Raw genomic sequence first — 24720 nt, 5'->3', positions numbered from 1 at the left:
AGCATTGGACTTTCCTTTCACTTCCAGGCGCGTCTGCAGCTGAGCGTCCTTTCGGCTTTGGCCCAACCACTTCATTAGCTCTGGAGCTACTTGTACTTGTCCTCCACTCTTCCTCAGTAGCATGTTGGACGCCTTCCGACCTGAGGGGCCCATCTTCCAGCGTCATATCTTTTAGCCTTTTGTTTCTGATCATGGGGTGTTCTTGGCAAAGATACTGGAGTGGCATTGCCATTTCCTACTCCAGGTGGATTGCGTTTAGTCGGAACTCTCCACTATGTCCTGTCCGTCTTGGGTGTCCCTGCACGGCATAGCCCATAGCTTCTCTGAGTTACTCAAGCCCCTTCGCCACGACAAGGCAGCAATCCATGAAGGAGAAGGCTGCACAGGCTGGCTCTTATCCCAGGATACATACTGGGTTATCAAACTCCCAACCCTATCTCACTGAGATATTCAGCCAATATAAATAAATATTTAATACAAAAAAATTAAAAAGTGCAGGTCACTGACATGAGAAGACAATCCAAGAATTAGAAATGTAACCCATCTATTCAGAACGTATTCCCCCTAATAAAGAATAAGTATTTTTGTTCAGTTTGAAGTTTTAGCCTCTTTCTTTTCCAGAAGAAAACCTAATTCTGTACATAATCGCATGTTGAACTAAATGCAGAATTAAATCCAACATGGAACTAGCCTTCACTCCTGTCTGAAACCCTGAGAGATGTCTGGAAATCAGAGATATCTAGGGGAGTGCAGTGGCAAGGTTTCTGCTGGATTCCACTATTCCACCAGCAAAAGCCCAGCATTAAATTCTTTCCATAATAATACAGAAAGAACAACCAAACAAAAATGAAATTCTGTTAGAAGGCTACAAGAGGTTATCAATAAAATTTAAATTTAGTTCTGTTAATAAACAACACAACCTCCATAAAAATTGAATCAAATTCCTTAAGTATAAGCATTTCAATAAATAATGGGGATAATGAGACACAACACATACTTGAATAAATAATACTTGAAACGTTTGTCAAAGAAATCTTTACATAGGCATAGAAATCTCTTTGTAGGTTTTAGCAATATTTTTAGTCTTTTTAATGATTAAAAAGGATTAAAATTTAATCTATACCTGTAGATGATAAAATATACTGACATGGGAGTTCTAAAAACATATTGTAAAAGGGATTTTAAAAGGATATGAAAGTCAGAGCAGGGGAATTTTCTCAGAATACCCAAAGTAACTAACGTGCTAAACTGAAAAGAATTTTACAGTTTCTTTTGAAACCAAATAAACACTCCAAAGAATTGATCCTCTCATGGTAGTAAATTCTAAACTAAGCATTCTAGGAAGACCCCTGTATATTCATTTGGGTCAAATATTTTTGTTATGATTTATTTGTGCAATAAAGGCCAAAAGGCCAAAAACAAAACAAACTGAGAGAAGGAGAGAGAAATAGGGGAATACAGGGAAAGCCCTTTCAAAGTATTTTGATAGACTGTTTTTAATTATTCCAGACTCTCAGTTTTGATAGATCTCTTGTATTGTTGGAAACAGGTTTTTTTTCAAAAAAAACTGGGGGATTCTAGTGACATTTACTTTAAAAAAAAGAGGGCCTATAGGCATGGACTGTAAAATTGCACTAGCGAACTTCATCTACAGACGTTCTGTTCATGCATCACCAATTATTTTGATTGTACTTTCACTGTTACAGGTAATCGCTGTCAGCAGTATCTATAAGGCTTCTAGAACAGTCAGTCTTCAGTGCCACATTGCACCAGGGCAGGTTCATTCCGCTCTGTGCACTCTCCAACACTTTAGCTGTGACTAGAGATGGGCATGAATTAAAAAATGAATTGCGAAATTTGGCAAAAATCGCTAATTTGTTGATTCGTATTCATCAGACACAAAGCTCCTGAAGAATATGAATTGAAGAATTTTTAGTGATTTTTATTGGTTAAGCTATAACATTTCCCCCTCTCCCAGCAGCTAGAGACAGTAAAATTGCAGAGGAGCTTCCCCTGACTCTCCTCTACAATCCCTCCGAGTTGGAGATTAGGTTTTTCCTAAGCTAAAGGGCGCTTCCCTGGGGAAGGACCCACTTTGTGGGTATGTAACTTGAATGTCCAGAACCCAGTTTTCACCAAACCTGGAGGGACTGTAGAGGAAAGTGAGGAGATCTTTCTTTGCAATTTTAGTATCTCTAAGTGCTGGGGGGAACTTTCCTCAGGAGGCCCTCTTTGTTGTTGTCTACCTCGAACATCTGAAACCCACACTTAACCAAAGTTGCAGGACTTGTAGAGGAGAGTCCGAGGAAGCTTGTCTGTAATTTTGGTGTCTCTAGGCGTCTGGCGGGATGTTTTATAGGGTTTTAAAGTCAAGACAGATCAACAAATGGATTCATCAGGAAAAAAATCATAATTCATTTACCTCGAATTGTGAATCATGAGAAATGGCTATTTTTTTGATTCATGGGCATCTCTGTTTCACAACAGCCCAATTGACTGTATCTCCTAAACATTAAGACAAGCAGAGCTTGCAGTTTCATGTGTTGTATTCAGTCTTTAGCAGTTCACTTTTTTCTCCAGTTACTTTCCCCCACTAAATTTCCCTACAACAATATGAAAATTCCTATTTTAATGTGTTTTAATTCCAATTTTTAGTAGTTTGGGTTAATTATACTTCATCAGTGCATTGATTATACTTCATCAGTACAATCAGTGTTTGATCATTATTATCCAAACTTGATCTGCAAGGTCCATCATCCTAAGCCGTGATAAATCTTGTTATTGTTGTTTAGTTGCTTACTTGTGTCCGACTCTTCGTGACCCCATGGACCAGAGCACGCTAGGCCCTCCTTTCTTCCACTGCCTCCCGGAGTTGGGTCAAGTTCATGTTGGTAGCTTCGATGACACTGTCCACCCATCTCATCATCTGTCGTCCCCTTTTCCTCTTGCCCTCACACTTTCCCAACATCATGGCCTTTTCCAAGGAGTCTTCTCATGAGATGGCCAAAGTATTGGAGCCTCAGCTTCAGGATCTGTCCTTCCAGTGAGCACTCAGGGTTGATTTCCTTTAGAATGGATAGGTTTGTTCTCCTTGCAGTCCAGGGACTCTCAAGAGTCTCCTCCAGCACCACAATTCAAAAGCATCAATTCTTCAGCGGTAAGCTTTCTTCATGGTCCAGCTCTCACTTCCATACATCACAACAGGAAAAATCATAGCTTGGACTATGCAGACTTTTATCAGCAAGGTGATGTCTCTGCTTTTTAAGATGCTGTCAAGGTTTGTCATTGCTTTCCTCCCCAAAAGCAGGTGTCTTTTAATTTTGTGGCTGCTGTCACCATCTGCAGTGATTATCGAGCCCAAGAAAGTAAAATCTGTCACTGCCTCCATATCTTCCCCTTCTATTTGCCAGGAGGTGATGATCTTAGTTTTTTTGATGTTGAGCTTCAAACCATTTTTGGCACTCCCCTCTTTCACCCTCATTAAGAGGTTTTTTAATTTCTCATCACTTTCTGCCATCAGAGTGGTATCATCTGTATATCGGGAGGTTGTTGATATTTCTTCCGGCAATCTTAATTCCAGTTTGGGATTCCTCCAGTGCAGCCTTTTGCATGATGTATTCTGCGTATAAGTTAAATAAGCAAGGAGACAATATACAGCCTTTTCTTACCCCTTTCCCAATTTTGAACCAATCAGTTGTTCCATATCCAGTTCTAACCGTTGCTTCCTGTCCCACATATAGATTTCTCGGGAGATGGATAAGGTGGTCAGGCATTCACATTCCTTTAAGGACTTGGCATAGTTTGGTGTCCACACAGTCGAAGGCTTTTGCATAGTCAATGAAGCAGAAGTAGATGTTTTTTCTGGAACTCTCTGGCTTTCTCCATAATCCAGTGCATGCTAGCAATTTGTGTTTCATTATTCAATACCTCTTTGAAACATGAAAATATTTGTGATTTTTTTCCCAGCTCTATGGTTTCTTCCATTGAAGTGGAGGAATGACTTGGGTAATTTTGCAGCTGCTGAATTTAACTAAGTTGAATGTGTAGAAATATACATTGTGGTATGTTAAACTATGTTGAATTTATCTTGTGAACTGAATATATTGTTGATTGACTTTTGGACAATCAAGAACTACTGCAGTGAAAAAAGAGGGGTAGTTCAAGGAATAATGTGTATTTTCCATCACCATGTGAAGCTATTTGGATAGCACGGGCAGTGTCTCTATGCACTGAAGAAAATGCAGAGAAAGTATTATTTGTCTTATTAGGAAGTCTGCTAATAACGTCATTTTGGCTGGTGTGCTAGAATGAAGGGCTTTTACTAATATCATTGTTCTGCTGTGTTAAAACCTTAATACTGACCTCATGAGCTGCTATAGTTATTTTTCCCTCTTGCATACCATTAAGTCATTTTTCCAGGTTTCAGGTTTTATACTTTATATTTGAAATTATAGGTAAAACAAATCAATGTATTATCCACCAAATGCTGATAGCACAACTTGTAGTTGCAAATGAATTTGCTGCATTTTTGTTCATATTCTCAATTCTATTTTTGTCCCTTGATGCTGCTACTATTAAATATGGTCTAGGATTTTACTCCATTATTTTCAGTCTCCAAATATGATGGTACTGTTTTTTTTTTTCAGAAAAAGATATTCTTTTGCCATTTTTCCTGCTCTTACAACATTTTTCCCCAGGGCTCCTTCATTGTGAGCGTCTCCACAATTAGATGTGGAAAGAAAGCTAGTTGTTTACGTTCCAGAGGTAATTCCAGTTGGCACTCTAACTTTTAACATGTTTTCTGAGTTACACTATTTCAGAGAGTACTGCTTCTAGATGCACAGTCAGTACATCCTTTAGTGAGGCCCTGGCAAAGCCCGCAGAAAGATTCCGCACTCTTTACTTTTACTTAATTGAGAAATTGATAAGACTATATACCCTGCTTCTTAGGTGGTTGTTCATTGTAGAATTATAAACTATTATGAGATAAAATGATGCAAGATGCCATTTGCTGGTCTGCACCAGCCAGGAATATATTCTCAGAAGTCTAACACTCTTAAGCTTTAGCACTTCAGTTTATATGTTCCAGCATATGATGTCATATTGCACAGGGTGAGGAAAATGTCATGCTCATAGAAATATTTCTTGAGGCTCATGTTTGGCCGACAGATTTCAGCAGTTTTTATACACAGATGCTCCTACCCATTGAGATGCTAAGCTGTCGTGTACAGTATATAGTTCACAAAGTTTCTTATTTGCTCATAGTTTTAAAATCAGCCTCACAGCCAATAAGGGAATTGTGTAGTCTTTAGAAATTACTATTGCAATTCTAGATAAAATTGAAACAATAACTGTGGTAATGATAGGCATTTTTTTTAATTTTTGCAACAACATGTACAGTAAAAAGTTAATATTTAATATTCTAATAAAAATATACAATTTTTCAGTTCAGTTTTTTCTACCACTTCTCCCCCCCCCCGTTGAAACCCTATACCGCTCCTTAGTGAACTGGGGGGAAATGACAGTCTGCCAGATCAAGACATCTTGAGAGACACTAGACGAAGGGACTTGTTTCTTTTAAATAAATATATGGGAGAAAGGTCCCATCCTCTCATGTTGACAGCAGGCTGTAATTGTCCTGATCACTGCATCTGTTTCCAAGTACCTTGACATGCTCTTTGACAGCCACAGCTTGAGGGGGGGGGGGCGTACCTGTAAGTAATTTGTGTTCTGATCTTTATGCATATGGACTTAACACACTCAAAAAGCAGATCTCAGACAAATTGCCTGGCCAGAGTGCAAAGGTATTCACAGTAATTTTAAGGCCGCATCAAAGATTTACCCAGATCACCTAGTTGGGCTTTCTTCATTTCTCCCTTCTTCCTTTTTCATTTTCTCTTTGGCATACTGCTTATTTTCCAGTAAAATGAAGAATGAAGATGGATTATTCAAAATTGATAACAGTAATGGACCATCCTGTAATGTATTATTGAATTTGAGTTCTGCAAATTATGTGGGGGAGGGAAATTTGCCTGCTTAAGTATAACAGAAATTGCCACTGTGTTCATATAATTCTTCATAGTGTAATTTAAGAAAAAGCACACTACCCATATCACTGTTTGAGTAAAAGGTAAAAAGGTGCTATTACACTATCATGACAGCTCTCCTCTTGCTAATAAGCGACGAAGATAAATGTGTCTGCTTATAACTTACTTGGCAGGTCTCCAAGCTTGCGGGTGGAGTTTGAAAATAATCTTCCACCTGGATATGAGATTTCAATCCACTGCAATGAGACAACATACAAGGATGTTCTGCATATTGGGGGGGAGACGTTTCATTGAATCACATTTTTCTCGGGAGAGCTTTGAAGTTCTATGAGCCTGATAAAATCTATCTGAATCAGTGATTATGTTCAAAGAGCAGACAAACTGGGGGCCAGACAGGCTATGTTTTAGTTCATATTGGCAGACACTTCCATTAATCTCCCATTTTAAAGAATTCATAATTAGCTTTTGAGAGCACTGATATTTATTGAATATTTTTTTCTGCAATTACTAATGAAATATACTAGCGATGATTTGTAAAGATTTTGTTTATTTTTTGTAGCTATGGCTTACATTGATTCCACTGTGGGGGATAAAATCAGTCTCTCAAACACATTAATGCACACATCTCTCTTGTTTCATGCATGGCAGAAGTCTGCTAAAGAAGTATAAGTAAAACTTTTAATCTAAATTTAAATTTGATAAATAACTTTTTCTATATTAACCCATCTATGTATGTATTTCTATTACTTATACATTTTTCTGTACATATGTATTCAGAGTTGTGAATGTAGTGTAAGACCACCATAATCAACCAATAAAACTATAACTGAAAGGCAGAAACAGGCAAAATAAGCTAAGATGCCTGTTCAAATAAAATTGTCTTAATTGCCTTAGTGAATCCAGTACTGGGCCTCTTTAGGGATGAAGATTCACGTTTGTAGTGCCAACTAGAGGATAAGCATGTTCAGTGATTCATGCTGATTTGAATAGGTGTTCCATTGTTCAGTGCTCCACCCCCTCCAGCAGGTGCCCACTCAGAGGTAATGCCTGGAGGTGGCAGGGCAGGAAAGCCAGGGTGTTGCTTCCAAGTGGGCACCCAATGGAGGGGGCAAGGCACTGAACTGTAGAACACCTGTTTGACCATTAGGTCAACCATTAGGTGTCCATCTTTAGTGCCAACAGGGAAGAGGTGCTGCACCTGGTGCCTGCCAAGTATATGTCCAGAAAAGTCAGGCAAAATGTTTGTGGCATTTCAGGACTTAAAACCCAAACAACATAAAGCAGCAGCAAAGGCAAATTTCAATCATTGTGTTCTTTGTATATATTACAAAATACGGTTGAAAGTTCTGTGACCAAATATGGGCTTCTAAAAAGTACCAGCTGGCCCACTATTTATTTGTATCAGAGATAAAAAGTGTTCAGGAAAGGACAATTGCACTCATAGGCAGAAAGGGATAAGAGCCTATGGTCCACTACCCTCTATTACACTTTTTCCCATAATGGGGAACATGCTCCCTAGATGGACATGGAGAAGTTCCAAGAAAGGCACAACACCACAAGATTTTGATCTTCCGTCATACTAAATTTGTGGTGTTTCTGTTATTTCTTAAGGTAAACCACTATTCTATCCACTTTCTATGACTTGAAAAAAACTACTTTTTTTTGCTAAGTTTTTGGTGCTTATTTTTAGATCTAGATAAAAAAAATTGTTAAATGGGAGTTGGATGATGGTAAAGGAGAGATGAGGAAGTGTAAGGGTTTCTCAGAAATCAAAAACGGGTCATCATACTGAAAAGACTGCTCTGTCCTGCAATATTCCTGCATTGAGCAGGGAGTTGGACTCAGTGGCCCTACAGGCCCCTTCCAACTTCATTATTCTGTGTTTCTATCCTTTCCTTTAGGGAAACGCTTGATGGGAAGCAGTTTCTTTCCATATACAGATATTTCCACAGGGCCACAATTGTATTGGCATATCTCTCTACAGAGAGAGTTTTTATTTATTTGCTTACCTGAAGATTTTACAGGAGAACATACAATATTATTTGAGAAAACTATCAGTGCAATGGTTTCCAAACTGGGGTATCCAGGTTAGATTATAAATCCTTAGGTCTTATAGAAAGCACTTGCTTATACATTGTGAGGCTTTAGAGGACATATATACAGTAAATCTATATAATACCAACCAGTTTTGTCTTTCTTTAGACAGTTTCTCCTGGTTCATGCTAGAATCAACCAGATTCAGATGCTCATCAACCAGATTATATTGTGGATGAAATCAGTATCAAACTTTGCTCTAACATTCTAATAATTATGCTTGAGGCATTCTTCAGCAAGAATTAAATTCTTCATGTACTTAAACAAGAACAGACTAGATACAGGAGGATCTTTCCTCAACCTCATTGTAACCAATTCCATTGGCACCTGCAACCTAAAGTGTATATTGACGCTCTCCACGCAGACAGGTAACTAATATGTGTTTGCTTCAGGTCTCTTCCCATTCAAGAGACATGAACAAAGCCTGGAAATAAATTAAAATAGTTTTGTTATCTAAAATGTGTTAAAAAATGGCCCAGATTTTAGTACTAATCCTAATTAGAGTTTAGATCCACTGGCTGTAATCCTGTTGCTTAGTGTAAGAAAATTCATCACATTTAATGTGTTCCTAGCCAGCAAAAGTCCCTGCTACAGTTCTAGAGCACGCACACGCACGCACGCACGCACACACACACACACACACACTGACACACACACACACACACACACACACACACACACAGAGAGAGAGAGAGAGAGAGAGAGAGAGAGGATTGTTACATGCACATGTGCTCCCAAGTATCATGGCAAAGTCTTTTTCTTTGTTAGCTAGAACTGGACTGAATGTTACATGATTTCTTATGCTAAGCAATAGGATTTCAGCCATTAAATAAATTTATGGTATGTCAACAACCATAGTATGTCAACAACCATGTAAGTACCATTTTGCGAGTGGATCTACTATTTGAAGCTAACAGGACAATACTGGCCCAAGATTTTAAAAGTTAAATTTATTGTCCAGGGGTGATTGGAGTCTTGCCATTACTAAATTTTTATTGGTTTTTAAAAAGAAGAAATACAGTAATGTCTTACTAAAATCATTAACATAGATTAATTAATTTTTAATTTAATGTTAATACAAGTGTTTTCAAGCTCTGGCCTTGGCTACAGCAGTAGCTTACACAGAGATGCATCCAAACATCTCTTAGCTGAAGTTGGCATTATTGAGTTTTTTGAGAGGTGAGTGTGGTTCAGAGACAAACCTGGATTACTATAGAAGTTTCTGCTTCTGCACCATCCATTAAATAGATCAGTCAACCACAAGCACTGTGTGATAGTGCACAACACTACCATTTACAAATCTTCAAAGATGTAAACATGATCAGTAAACCACAGTGCCATCTCTTTCTAAATGCGTAATAATAGGTTGGAATTATATTTAATCATGGATATTAATCTCTCCCAAAAGCACATTATGCTAAATTCATACCTTTCTTAATCAGAACTGGTGAGTATTGTATGCAAGAAAAAATATAATATTGAGCTAATATCCTGTGGATATCTGTTTAAGACAGCAATCCTAAGCACATTTAGGTTTCATCAGTGTCATTGAAATGACTGGGATAAACTTCTCAGGAATCATGGTAAGAACTGGGTTGTGTGTTTTAGTAGAATCATGCTTGGAATATGTGCTATAGTGAGTAGAATATTAGTGTTAACAGTTTTCTGGGGAAGACTGGGAGTCATGTCTTGCTCAACCATTAAACTCAGGCCAGTGGATAGTTCGATGATTTTTTTTTAAAAAAAGTAAAGATAACCACACAGCTTTGACCATCTTGAACACAAGTGAGGATATAGAGTAAAAATATCTAGAACAAAAGATAATCTAGTATGGAATCCAGTATCCACTCTCCTGAGAACCATTAAACTCAATGGGACTCCTTTTCTGTATATGCATAAGGAATGACATAATTAGCAGCTGCAAATTGCTGCTGATTAAAGTCTTCCTTTGGTGATTTTGAGCTACACATGAACTGTTCACAGTCTGTGCTCTAAAATCACCAAAGAAAGTCTAAACAATGCTTTGCTGCTGCTGCTCCCATAATTCTTGTTGTGCACACAGAGCTTAGCAGAAGGATTTCAGCCAACGTTGTTTATTAATTAAAATAGAAGTACAACAAATTCTTACATCTTAGAAGTCAATCATTTGAGTACAACAATGAAATATGATTCTGTCATTTCAAGATAAAATCATGTTTCACCTGTCAGATATTTTGGAAATGCAGGAAGGATGTAATATTGTATATGTACTGCTGTATTTTATGATTTTGTAAATACTGAGAACCTTACACCAAAAGATAAAACTTTATTAAGAATCCATTTAAAAATAAGTACAGTGGTGGCTCGCATTACGACATTAATTTGTTCCGGCGAAATCGCTGTAGAATGAAAATGTAATGTGAAAAGAAAAAAACCATTGAAATGCATTAAAACCCATTTAATGCGTTCCAAAGGGCTGTAAACTCACCGTCCAGTGAAGATCCTCCATAGGGCGGCTATTTTCGCTGCCTGTGCAGTGAGGAATCCATCCCAGAAAACAGTGGGGGCCATTTTGTTTACCCAGCGGCCATTTTGAAACCACCAATCAGCTGTTGGAAAATCGTCGTTTTGCGAAGAATCGGTTCCCGAAGCAGGGAACCGATCATCGCAAAGCAAAATTCCCCCATAGGAAACATCGTTTTGCGATCGCAAAAGTGATTGGAAAAAGTTCATCATAATGCGGTTTCATCGTTAAACGGGGCAATCGTAAAGCGAGGCACCACTGTACACTATAAGTACTACTCTGAAATTGCTCTTTTATTTCAGTTGTGAGTGAATGTATTTGGTTCTAGAGTCAGATTTAAGGTTTAGGAATCCATGTCCTTCCAGTACTGTTTGTTGCATGACAATCTCAGCCAGTAGAAGTACTGGTCAAATATGATAATTGTTGTAGATCAACAAATTTAGATGTCCACCATTTCCTAATGCGTTATTAAACTCCGAGACCTCAAACTGTTGTTCTACTTCTATTGTTACGTTACTCATTCCTGGTTGTCTGCTTTTTCTTACCCTGTTTCCCCTGAAATAAGACCTAACCTGAAAATAAGCCCTACTATGATTTTTCAGGATGCTCATAATATAAACCCTACCCCCCAAATAAGCCCCAGTTAAGTGCCCTCCACCACTGTGCAGCAACCAGAAGAAGACAACATGACTGTATTTGAATAAATGTAGATTGTTGTACATGAAAAAAAAATAAAACATCCCCTAAAAATAAGCCCTAATGTGTTTTTGGAGCAAAAATTAATATAAATCCCTGTCTTATTTTCCGGGAAACAGGGTAACTGTGATTTCCACCTTGTTAAACAGGAAATACCGTATTTTTCTGTTTATAAAATGGCACTTTTTCCTAAGATAATTGAAGGAAAAATTGAGGGTCATTTTATACTCAGAAGTAAGGAGGGAGGAGGGATCAAAGTGCTTTGATCCCTGTTCCAACCCCCTCCACATTTTGCAAAGAAAATGGAGGGGGAAAAGCTCCTGCTTTTCCCCCTCCACTTTCTTGCAAAGAAATAAATTTTAATTTAGAAAAGTGTGGGGTGTTTTATACATGGGGGCATCTTATACACGGAAAAATGCGGTGTATTTAGCCTTAGTTACTCTTTCAGATATAGTCGCGGAGAGAAGCAAAACCTAAATTCATCACTTATGTTGCAGAGACAACAATCTCAATCCATTGAGTGTATATATGTAGCATTAGCAAGTGTTGATGCAACTTCTCAGGATTTCCTGAGGATCAAAACACAATGTCAGTCCATGTCAAGTGAGCAAGTCATATGCTGCCTGGAGTGGTTAAAAATAGAGGATCATTGGCCAGAAGAAATAGTCCTTTCTGAACCTCAAATAACAGTGATGAGATAGATTCTGAGTGTAAAATCATGTAACAGCTTGCCTGTGGAATCATAAGCTATTGTGAGATGAAATGTTAAATGTCCAGAAATCTGTGCTATCCATTTGTTGTCAGTGAGTCCAGGAATGGACTGGTTTAGTAGAAAACACAAAGCTCTCCTATATGCCTCCTAAACAACACAATCTTTGATTTCTAGTGTCTCTCCCCCCCAATTTAACTGATTGTCTAAGGGTTATTAGCACATGGGTGGCAATTCAGAACTATCTTTCCTTTGAATCTTAACTATATAAATGCATAAATAAATAGCTAAACAATCATGTCTGTGGGTCAGTTGGGAATCTTGGATTTTATTTAATAATTTTCTGCAAGCATGAGTGCATGAGGGAGAGAGACATACTAATTTTTTAAGTTATTTGGAAAGTGGAAAAGGAGAAGTGTCGACACATGATAAATATTTAATTTAACCAATCAAGCTATATTCTCCAATGATTACCTGTTCAGATTATTTTTCAAATATTAGCGGGAGAGAGGTGCAAAGTACTGTTTTCAAAATTACCATCTACTTGTCAATTGGCCTCTTATGTTTTACTTGTAAATGCTTTACGCTATATAACATTCAAAGGTTGTAAAGTAGTCCCACATTTTCAGAAATAGCTTTCTGTCTACATAAGTTGAATATATATTTTATTGTAGGATTTGAATAACAGTAATGTAATAATGCTGGATACTTGGATTTTATTTATTCTTGTCTGCATTAGAAAGATTTCATGGCAAGTTAAGTCAGAAAAAACAAACCAATTAAGCAGATTCAGTTTGTATTGTGCATAAAGCAGACGCTTAATAAAATTAAGAATACAATTGAGGCTCTCCTGTGCACTACCTAAATTGTCAGTAATATGTTCCTATGCAGGATGAATGCCTTTTTACTGTATGTTTTCTAAAGTTAGGGGGAAAAAAACATGATCAGCCGTATCTGTATAAAACTGTATAATATAATATGGCTTTGTGTATTTTTGCAATTTTTTCCTGTACAGGGCTTGCTGTCAGAAATCCTGCGAAAGGAAGAGGACCCCAAGACCGCCTCACAGTCTTTACTGGTAAACCTTCGGGCGATGCAGAATTTCTTGCAGCTGCCAGAAGCAGAAAGAGATCGAATATACCAGGACGAAAGAGAACGGAGTTTGAATGCAGCGTCTGCTATGGGCCCCACACCCCTTATAAGCACACCCCCCAGCCGACCTTCACAAGTAAACCATCTTTTAAATTTTTCTGATCTGCTTTTTGTGTGTGTAAAAATTATTGATGTGTGTGGAAAAAAAAACATGCTGCAGAATATTTCATCTAAATACTATAATGAGGATAGGAAATACAGTCACATTTTGTAGTTTCAACATTCTGCAAGCTGTGAAATATCAGAGATTTGTATTTATTATTATTTTAAAAATGAAGCTAGGAGTCTATAGGAATGGCCAGATTTATTATAAGGACTTAGGTTGTATTAGCTCTGTTTTTTTTTAATCTTATGTGCAATAGGAATGTAAATCCTTTCTTCAATCTCATATGTGGGAACAAGAAACTACAGCATTCTTCTCACCAGTGAAGATGGTGAGGAAATTTTTGTACTTCTGATTTCTTGCATGATCTGTGCAGAATTGACTCCCTTTCCTGCAGAATTGGCCATTTTCTGAATTCAGTTTGGGTTGCTTGGTTTGAGAATTTAATGCATTACATGAGTTATTTGCATCTTTTTTATAACAGTCAGGCAGCCCTTCTGTGCTTGCTCTTATGTGTGCACTTCACTTCTCAAAGGGAAAGACACTTGAAATGCTTTCCACACATTACAGAAACTTCACAGGGTGGGAGACGGGTCTCCAGTCTTATCCTTGGCTGGAGGTGAGAAATCTTGATAAAGCTTTAAAATTCCTTGTGAAGGCATCTTCTTAAGTCAAAACAGTCTAAATAAGAACAAAGAATTTACTGAGTACTGCCCTTCATTTCACTATCTCCTCCTTTTGTGTTGTGTGTTGTTTAAACTGTTTTGTTGCATTTCTGGGAATTGACTTTCCCTTTTAAAAAATTACTAGTTTACGGATGAAGTTCCAAGATACAGTACATTCGTTGCACAATATATCAGGCAAGTTAGTGGGAGAGATACAAATATTAGAGTCTTGTACTTCAAGAAATGTAGTAATGTTTGATGGGAAGGCATATTTCTGAAAGGGCAATCAAGATCGACTAATTGGGGATTTGTCTTTTAATGATTGACATGGTTGGAAATAAACACATGTGCCCATTTTGTGAAAAATGAACATTGCTGAAAATTTGGAGCCAAAGTGCATCGAACTAAGTTTTCTTCTCAGATCCCGGTAGTCAAGGTGAAAATGACTTTTTAATTTCAGAAAATATCCTTCTGTATACTTAACATTTAAATCAGATTGTTTCAGTGCCTTTGAAATCTAAACTGTCATTCATTATACAGAAAATAGTCGTAATTGACAATCTTTGTACCGTTATTTAATAACATATTTGAACTGTCCAAAATACAGCCTTCTGTTCTTGAGAAATCACCATGGAAAGGACAATAGAAACACTAACATTTAAATATAACTGTGCTTCCAGGCGCCACTGTAATAATGGAGTAGTAAACTTTATCCTGATAAAAAGCTGTTATGAAAGCAACTGAGTTCATTATACCTCTCACACTATTTGAAGAACAGTATTGAAAAGTAGTTTGTTTTGCCTGGAATGAACTACTTTACGAATTTTAATGTGCGATGTAATATTAAAAGCTAAACCAGGATTAAAAAGATTTTTGTTCCTGAACTAAAACAATACTTATGGGAATACATTTATACAAGGTTTTTTTTGTTTTGTTTCATCTGAGAAAAATAATGTAATCCTTCATATTCGTGAAAGCCTGTTCATTTCCTTGTTTGGGTTTTCATCAGTTTGTGTTCTATTTGGAAAATATGAATGGTTCCAGAATGTCCTATTTTTATAATCAGCCCTGAGGAAGTATAAGTGCAGATTTCCTCAGAGAGGTGTGTTTTATAAACTTATTTAAATAACTCCTTGGAATGGAAATTATCTTTTCTTAGACTGATGATACCAGAAGCTTATGAGAGTTTCACAGAAATGTTAGCAAAGTTTTACCACCATCACAAGTAACAAAAATAGTTGCTTTTACTTATTTATATTTACATTATTACTTTCTCTGAAAAAGGGAGCAGGGCAAAAGAGACTATGTATTAAATGATGACTATCCATCATTTAATACATAGTCTTTTTTGCCCTGCTCTTTTTTTCAGAGAAAATAAAAATGCAAATATAAATATGTAAAAATAACTATTACTTACTATTTAGATATAAGAGTTTTCTAGGCATTTGTTTCATATTTTGCCAAGTACCCTATATGTATTGATGGTGCTATATAGAAAACAGCTTTTGTCACAGTTTTTGGTGGTGCATAGTTTTAATATTTTTGACAGTTTATGTGCTGTGATAACAAAGATCCATCCATACTTATCCTTTCAGGAAATCTAATACATGTATTATGAAACCTTTTTTTTAAAAAAAAGGTAAAGTATCACACTAAATTAAGACTGATACTTTCAATGAAAAAAACCTTTATAGATAGGCTCTAGAAGGTTAATTAACAATATATAATGTGATGTTCACTAGAGCACAGCAGACTAATCATCCATGGTATTCTTAATAGCTGAAGACAAACTGTTAGGAAGGGAGGAAAATATTTTCCCACTTAATCTCTTATGCAAGAGTTTCAAGGAAAAATTTCTCAAGTGACCTATAACCCAAGTTCATCAACCTTATTGATGATTGGTCCTAAACATAATATGGCTTCAACTCTTTAAAAAAAAGAGCTCTATGATTATTACAGTTCATTACAAGCAGCGAAAGACCTTGCCTTTGGTGGTTTTTGGACAAGGTATTTTAATGATCAGTTTACTTCTGGTCAACAAAGATATTTATGTATCGATACTCTGTGTGTATGTGTGTTTGTGTGTGTAGTATTACATGCCATCATGTACATATGAATATGTTTATGTGTGTTCGTATGCAAACATTAATGTATTTGTTCTTTTTCATAGTTTCTCTAATTTAGTCCATGTAATCTGCTCCACTTTTTATTATAGATATTAAATTATTCCTTTCTCTAGTTCAGAGAAGTCCCCAGAAAAATATTTCTTTTAGTGACTCAAGATGTACATCAATGTATACACATTCAGTGCAGTTACTAGCTTGTAGGGATCTATAGCAGATGTATAATCAAGCCACCAGAGAGCGAGCAGTTTTATTATAAATTATAGCTCATGTTGTTTTTTATTGATTCAAATTAAAACCACTTGAAAGTTATCTGAAACAAGATAGCTTGTAAAAAGTAAAATAAAGTAAACCTTGAAACATTGAAATATTTAAATAGTGTACATAAAATTACAATTACAAAATATAACTAAGATTGAGTTCTAATTATTAGTAATGTAGTAACTTTTGAAAGGAAATCTAATGGAGGTTTCCCTCCATTGCCTTGGTAACACATGACACTGTAATCATATGTATTTCCTTTGTCATTGATTATGTCACCTAGCTCTGAAAGTTAAAAAAAATTAAGGACTTCATTGACTCAAGTCAATGAGCTTACGAAATTGTAATTATATGTATCTATTTTATATTAATTTGTTTTTACTGGTCTTTGACGGTAATAAAGTATTTTAAAAAATGTATGAAATGTGGGGAGGAAGACTGAGTTATTCACGAACTACACCAAGGACAAAAATACATGTGCCTCTTAAATTATTTGACTTTGTCTTGTTCAATAAAAAGAATAGTAGTACTACTAGTAGTTATTCTTCTGGCCAATGAGAGTAATAAATATACTCTGCACCTAATAAATAGAATCAGTTACATTTTCAGATCCTAAATCATAAGGAAAAAGTAAATCTCTGTTTCTCTGGAATAGTTTATAGGATGAATGGAATTGGGAGGAGCATGTTTTGAAGGGAGATGTGCAAGATTATTTAGTGTGCTACACTAATCTCTTTAATGTTGTTTCGGGGAGTGGGAAGAAGCACTTCAAGGAAAGGGAAAACACTTAATGAACTTAATAGACACTTCTACTATATTCTATCTAGTAAAATCCAGAGCACTTGGGCACTATTTGTTAACATTGGAACAAACATAATTTTATTCCTTATTTTCCTATCCTGACCTTCTCTCAAAAAGTCAGGCATATTCTGGCCATTTTCTTTACCTCTCACCAATGGACAAGGCTCACCTGAGATATTGTGACTCACCCAAGAACACCTGGTTAGCATTGTGGATTTGAATTTTGAGCTATTGATCACTACACAGTGCAGTCATTGCACACACTAGCTCTCATATAAAACGAGACAGGACTGAAAGATAGATAATTTTAATTGTATTTTAATTGTATTTTAATTATTTTATCTTTTGCTGTATTGAATTTTAATTATTGTAAGCCGCCCAGAGACCTCTGGGTAGTTTGGGCGGCATATAAATTGAATAAATAAATAAATAAATAAATAAATAAAATAAGTCATACTTAGTTTTTATCTTGACCTTTGAAACACTCAATGTGTGTTACCTTGTAGAAACATTGATACATTTCTGTACTGAAAATAGAACAGCTAAGGCCAAGAAAGAGGGGCCATAATGTTATCTGCACCTTCATTTTTTTAATGAATCTTACATGTTGGAGTGACAGATTTTTATTTATTGTAAAGAAGTAAATTTTATATTTGTATTAAATCCCATGCACTTCCTTGAGATTTAACTCAGTGGCTGAAATCCTTTTGCTTAGCATACTAGGTTGCACTAGAGTAGGTTCATAGAATAAATAGAATTTAATGGAGGAGTTGATTCACCAAATCCTCAATGAATTGATGGGCCTATTCTAGTGTGATTTACTACACTTGGCAACAAGATTTCAGCCAGTATTACTTAACATCTGAGTTAGAGGAACATTACACAGCAAATTATCTGTAAGGTCTAAATGTAATTGTTCATTCTAAAAAGAGTGGATCCATTACAACAATGGAAAATTCATGTCAATATTTATATAAGTTTCATTGCTTAACTGCATTGGAGTCCAATACATCATTGAAGGGAGTATCAAGGATAAACCTAGAGGTGGAGGATAGATTTCTTGGATGAATAACATCAAGACTGGCTGGACCTTCAAAAAGAACCTCTGCTTCTGCAGCAAGAGATAGAGATATGCCATGAGGGTAACCAATCTTAGGAACTGAAATGGCAGCCAGAGAGAGAGAAAGAAAGAAATCTTCTTGCTTGTGTTTTTTTTTTAACAATTGAATGTAGGCTTTTAAATGGAGTTCGCAATATAAATTTAATTATGTGCAAAATTTGTGATTTCTGTCTTTACTTGAAAGTAAGCCCTCATAATTTCAAGGAATATTTCCCTTTTTATTTTTTTAATATAACAAAAACATAAATGACAAATTGAATCACAACTCAGATATACAGTATAACCCTCTACCATTGGGAATATACATTTATATATCATCAGTATTTTTTATCTTAATTTATATCATGTGCCCCTTCTCTTTCCAAAAATATAATGGAACATTTTTAATTAAGAGCATTTAATACTACGGTGCGTGCTAAGAAATGGAGCGCTTTTTGTCTGGGAATATTTTCTCTTTGCTTATGACATGTATTGTATTTTCTAGGTAAAAACAACTGCTATTGCAACAGAAAGGAATGGAAAACCAGAAAACAATACTATGAACATTAATGCTTCCATTTATGATGAGATTCAGCAGGAAATGAAGAGAGCTAAAGTTTCTCAAGCACTATTTGCTAAGGTTGCAGCAACAAAAAGCCAGGTAAGGTTTTTACTGGGGTCTAGTGAGTTTAATTTTATATTTTTGCCTTTCCAATATCTCCTCCAAAATATAGTTGAGTTGGGCATCATGAAGGGGAAAAGAAAGAATGAAGTATGATCACAGACTGCAAACTGTTAAGTAAGGATAGATTAATGTTTTTATGTGGCATTCAAAGTGTCATAAACATATTTTACTTCCTCCAGATTTTGTAAGATTCCATTTTAAAAATTTATGTTTTTGGCAAAAATGCACTGAGAAGCCACTATGTAATAGACCTGGGAATTAAAAATCAGAATCAGCATTCCATTTTTATTATTTCAAGAATGCCATATCACCACAGAAAAAGTCTAAATTTACTATATTAAAAATAATTTGATGGAGCCTTTTAAAGAAGTCTGCATATCAGACTTTGAAAGTAGTGCCCAGAATCCTGTTTCTTTGTGTAGTAATCACTGTAGAGAAGGACCATTGAATCAATGGGGAACTGGTGAATCAACTACTCTGTAAGTTTCAGTAATTCAAATGTACCTTCCCAAACTGCCATTTATCCTGGCATAGTTATTATTTGTTTGTTTGTTTGTTTGTTTGTTTGTTTGTTTGTTTGTTTTACTCAAAATATTTCTCCCCTGCCTTTCTCCTTGAAAAGTTATAGTTAGGGTAGGCTCATTTGAATTCATTGAACCTACACAGAAGTTGATTCACCAGAACCCCATTGATTTAATGGGCCTGCTCTAGTGGTGTTTTTACATTAGGCAACAGGATTTGGGTCTCTTGTGAACAAGTCTTTGTTAACCCCTGCCTAGGGATGTCTGAACAACCCCTTGCGACCCCTGCCTCATTCTAACTCTTTATTTATTTATTTATTTATTTATTTATTTATTTATTTATTTATTTATTTATTTATTTATTTATTCCATTTATACGCTGCCTATCTGATCATATTGACCACTCTAGGCGGCTTTTTTTTTTCTTCAGCGTGTTTTTTTTAATTCTCTGCACAGGTGCAGGCCTGAATCTTTTGTCGCTCCCTATTGTATTTCTGTCCCCATGTCTGCATTCACTCTGTCAGGATAGTGTAGAAATTAGAGTAGAAGTTTCAAATATAAACAGGGAGCCATCTTAAATAAATGAAAAAGAGAGTGCCCAGTTTTGAAAGAAAAAGAACATACACATAATAGGCATCAGTTTGTGTTAAGGGCACGGGGATACCTCAAATAATCTCATAAAGAGAGTTAAATAAGCACAAACAACAAATTTTGCCAGGGTCTGTACTAGTTAGGAAGGGACCATGGTTAGCTTCCAGTGCCTTATGTTACACATCGAACTGGGAACCTGGAAGAGTTACTTTGGGGTTTGCATTTCCCATAATTTCTTGGCTCACTTGGCCAGTTTTCAGGCTCTAATCTTACTGCTACAAAGAATCTCTATGACATTCTTTTTGGCACAAGCCTGTGTACTATAAAATACGTATTTCATGATAAGGGAAGGCCAAACCAAATATTCACCAACCTGTTCCATGTGGCAGTTAGGCTAAAGTCTTTAGGGAAAGCTCCCCACCGCCCTCTGATGTAAGTGGAAAAAACACAGTCAATGAATATTTTTAGATGTCATCAATATTATCACTGCAGTAGAGTGTAGTGATGTCATTGTGGTGGCAGATCAAATCATCTACAAGGCAATTCTAAAAATGGGGGCACCCCAAATTAAAAAAAAATTGAAACTAGCTTTGGTTCAGCATCAAGTTTGGCACAGATGTAGCAGACAGTCTGTTCTTGCTCTGAGCCAACTTTGTGGATGTTTGGGCAAAGCGTTTTTGAGTTATGATTTTTTAAAAAGTAAAACTGTTTTATACCCACACCCCAAAGGCAGAAACAAGCAATGTTTAAAGATTCCCTAGATTTAAAACAGATCAAGTAAATCTTGGGGGGGGGGGGATCTTGCTTATCTTGAAAGAGAATGGTTGACCTCCTGACCCACTCACTTTTTTCATTTGGAAGTAATCCAGGCTGCAGTGGCTGAAATATATAAAGAGTAAAACAATCACTTAGCATGTGTGGAACAGGCTTACAAGTTAGAATGTTCCATAGTAGATACATTGTTGCAGCTTCATGAACTGGGAAGGGAGATGTTTGGAGAGCAATGGCAGGGCAGGGAAAGAATCAAAAGGCAGAGTTTTCTTTGCAGACACAAAAGACAAAAAACCCCAGGATTGCTTTAAATAACATGTTGAAATGACAGTGCTCCAGAAAGGGACATTTTTCATGTATCTCTAAGGAATTAGCTAGGAATATGTAAGGCAGGAGTGAGCAATTAATTTCTATGGGGGGGGGGGCACATGAAAAATTTGAACTGTGTTTGCGGGCCGAACCAGCTTTACTTAAAAATAAAATGAAACAGTGATTTTATGATTGTTTTTATTTTAAACTTGTTAATCTTCACAAATACTAAAGAAGTTTTTTGCGGTATGTTAAAGATAAGCAACTGATCGACTTTAGACAAAGAGCTATAAATGGTTTTGATGTTCAAAACTGTCTGCGGTCCGGACAGGAGCAGCTCGCAGGCCGTATGTGGCCCTCAGGCCGCACTTTGCCCAGGTCTGATGTAAGGCATATTCAGAGTTTTTCTGCATTTCATTTGTAAAGAAGCCAACGTGCAGTGACTGAAATATTGATTGGCAAAAAAGGCCTTTCAAATCGGGAAAACTGTTATACAGAGAATGCATAGAATAGGTCTGCCTGCAGGAGCATACACTTGTGATCATTGCCATTCATGAAGTGACATCAAGCAAGGGTCAGTCCTAGAAGCTGACTTCTTTTTTCATCAGTTAACCGTTTCTCACCAAAACACAAAGCATTTGTCAAGGCTGTTTTGGACAAGTGTGAATGATAGTGAGCACAAGAGGGTATCCTGTAGAACACTGGTGTTATTCAACATTCAGGCCACCCTTTGCTATGTAAAACTTGGCATCCTTTTTCCTGCTGGCAATGCAGGCATGACATTGTGCAGCAATATCGTGCCACCCCCTGGCATTTTGAATCATGGGTACAGAAGAACGATATCCCACATTCATAAACAAGAGGTTTTTTGAAGAATGGAATTTATATAATATTAGCGACTTCCAACTGTAGTATACATGCTAGCCAAGGTTCCCTCTAAGGTGTGTGGCTGCACTAGCGTGCATGACTCCACCCCTTCTGTGCAACATTCCTCTTCCGCATACCCACAGTGATTGTTTCCAGCCCCTTTGGTTCCAGTCATGATGAATCCTGCATGGAGGGGGCAGAGTCACAGAGGGGCTGGTTGTGCATGCAAAAGGCAGAGCGGCAAAGCTGAAAATTAGAGGGAGGGAACAGATTGATCTTAGCCCTGACTCATTCTAGAAAACTATCATTTTCTGCTTTTAGACAGAAACTCAGGTGTATTGAAGTCTTCTTGGAGAAAAAGGGCTGTTTGTGGATGGGGAGGTAAAAAGCTTATTTGTTTCTTAGCGTGTTAAGTAAAAAAAACAAACAAAAAAACCCTAATAAGCTGTGTTAATTTATAATGTGAACCTGCCAATGTATTCATTGCAGATTTACTCATACTTATTCACACTTAATCACAGTCAGTGAAACTTATATTTTAAAGGATCATTGATTTCCTTTGCTTTTAAGTATAAATACATCCAAATCCAACTCTGTTTATTTCTGATGCATTTCCTTTCTCCACACCTTAGGCTTTTGATTATCCTCCCTGTCATAAAGCACAGTTTTAAAAGCTAGTTTTTGTATACATCTTTATTCTTTTCCTAATCTTTATTTTCCTTTTGTCATTTCTAGAGCTCACTGTGGGCCCAAGGAAATGATAGTTATAATTAACTGGTCACTATTTCTTCTTCTCCTACTGGGGGCTGGACATATCAAAGACTATTCTGACATTAGATGTGGCAGTTCTGAACAGTTATTTTGTTCTGCACCAAGTCAGTCTCTAAGGTTTTTAAGTCAGTTCTTCTCCTTCCTGCATGTCCTTTCCCTTTTATTTTGACTTGAATGATCTGTTGTAATACTCTATACTTTCCATTCATTATTACATGGATGAAGTAGCCAGGTTTTCTGCATTTTATGTGTTTTTTATAATTTCTTTGTCTTATTTCATTCCCCTATGTATGTTTTTAATTGGTCAGCCTCTCAGTCCAAAATAATTCCTGAATAATTCCCCTTTTAGATTTCATCAGGGGAAAATTAAGAAAAGAATCTTAGCTGCCCTTCAGCTGAGGAAATCCTGTTAGTGTTTGTAGATAATATTTGGTATTTCATTTAGGCAGAAACTCCAGAGTGCACATTTTTTCATTATGTAAATTATTCATTTATTTGTACAGTATTTGCTATCTTTAACTAGTTTCCTTTTCAAAAGAGGACCTGTTCTCTTATCTTATGTTTGCTGAGTTTTGATAGTGACAGTCTAGGTCAAGATATTTTTGAAATCCAGATATACAGTATCTACAACATTGTGTCAATATTCGCTTTTGGTACCAGGAAGTCTACATATGGATTGGAACTTGTACTTACTCTGCCCACTTTCAAACAATTCTGTGTGTATTGTAATCATTTTCTTTGCTACTTTAGTTATGTTTCTTCTTAGTAACTCTCATTGGATTTGGTTTAGTAGTTTTTATGATTCAGCCTCATTTTGAGGGCACAAATCATTTACCCCATCATTCCTAAAGGATCAAACAACCCAAACTGGATGCTTCTACCCTTTATATTGTTACCACCATTATGTGGTCTGTGTCAAATCTGGGTTTAATATATAATATTTTTTAGTGGAATTGGTTGGAAATGTAGTGTGTACAATGATGATAGTGTATTGATTCTTCTGGCTAAAATTATATAAAGGATTTTGTCTACATAGATGTCATGCCCATTCCATGCATATTGACTACCAGCAGCATAGTAATGTTAACAGTGCCATTAGTGGAACACAAAGCTAAATTTAAATATTATAAGGAAACAAGATAGTTATGAGAGGTAGATTACTCTTACTCGTGAAGCTGGATAAGATGGAAATCTCCATAACTGATCAGCATCTTCCAGCTGTATTAAATGAAGTGGTGTGAGAAGTATTTCACTTCTACCGTAACTAGACTGACAGGATATGACTTTCTTAAAAAATTAAGGGGGGTGGGTTTTTTTGGACTCTGTTGTTGCAGTTTGCTTTGTTATTTAAGCTTCAACTTTGGAAATGTTTGCAACTGGGAGTCACTCCATCTTTCATTATATAGAAAAGATGTTTCTTTTTAAAGTTATATGCTGTATGGAATACTTAAAAGGATATTTTGGAAATGTTATATCAAAATGATTAAACTCAAGCTGTGGACTGTAAAAAATTATAGCTTTACAGGCCACATGCCTGCCTACCCTTCAATCACTGTCAAAGTGATAATTTCTGCAATAATATGTTTCTTTTATTGTAGGATTCTAAACACCAAGTGCTGTTTAAACATTAAACTGAATTGTTTATGTTAGCGCTGTACTCAGTGTGTCATACATCAGGCCACTGTAATCTCTCATGGAATGTAAAATTCTGTCATGAATCATGGCTTGTGTATCAGAAATTACTGTAATTTTGATTGGAAATTACAGGCCTCTTGAAGTGTTTTTAATTATGATAGAATGTTAACCGTGACTTCAACCTGTGTGCTTCTTTAGATGTCTTTTATTTTCAACTAAAGGTTATCCGTTAAGAAGAAATATCCATTGTCAGTACCACTCCGTATTATCCATCCTTAGTCTGTTTTGCTACAATATTATGGCCATAAAGTCACTGG

At 36.3% G+C, this 24720-nt stretch overlaps 1 protein-coding gene across 18 annotated transcripts in view; it reads left to right on the top strand.

Moving 5' to 3' along the window:
- Window positions 1-24720, top strand: part of SATB1 (SATB homeobox 1) — a 136685-nt gene that overhangs the window by 72192 nt on the left and 39773 nt on the right. For 10 of the 18 annotated variants that reach the window (XM_073003365.2, XM_078377260.1, XM_073003373.2 and 7 more), the window contains 3 exons: window positions 13065-13277; window positions 13564-13635; window positions 18759-18914. In XM_073003365.2, the coding sequence (XP_072859466.1) occupies window positions 13065-13277; window positions 13564-13635; window positions 18759-18914 (441 nt within the window). The remainder of the gene's footprint in view (window positions 1-13064; window positions 13278-13563; window positions 13636-18758; window positions 18915-24720) is intronic. The other 8 variants (XM_078377262.1, XM_078377261.1, XM_078377259.1 and 5 more) reach the window with 1 other exon arrangement.

Source organism: Pogona vitticeps, chromosome 6 (assembly GCF_051106095.1).
Source record: "Pogona vitticeps strain Pit_001003342236 chromosome 6, PviZW2.1, whole genome shotgun sequence".
Classification (NCBI taxonomy): Eukaryota; Metazoa; Chordata; class Lepidosauria; order Squamata; family Agamidae; genus Pogona; species Pogona vitticeps.
Note: the sequence above shows the minus strand (reverse complement) of the source record. Positions and strands in the feature narration are given on the sequence as shown.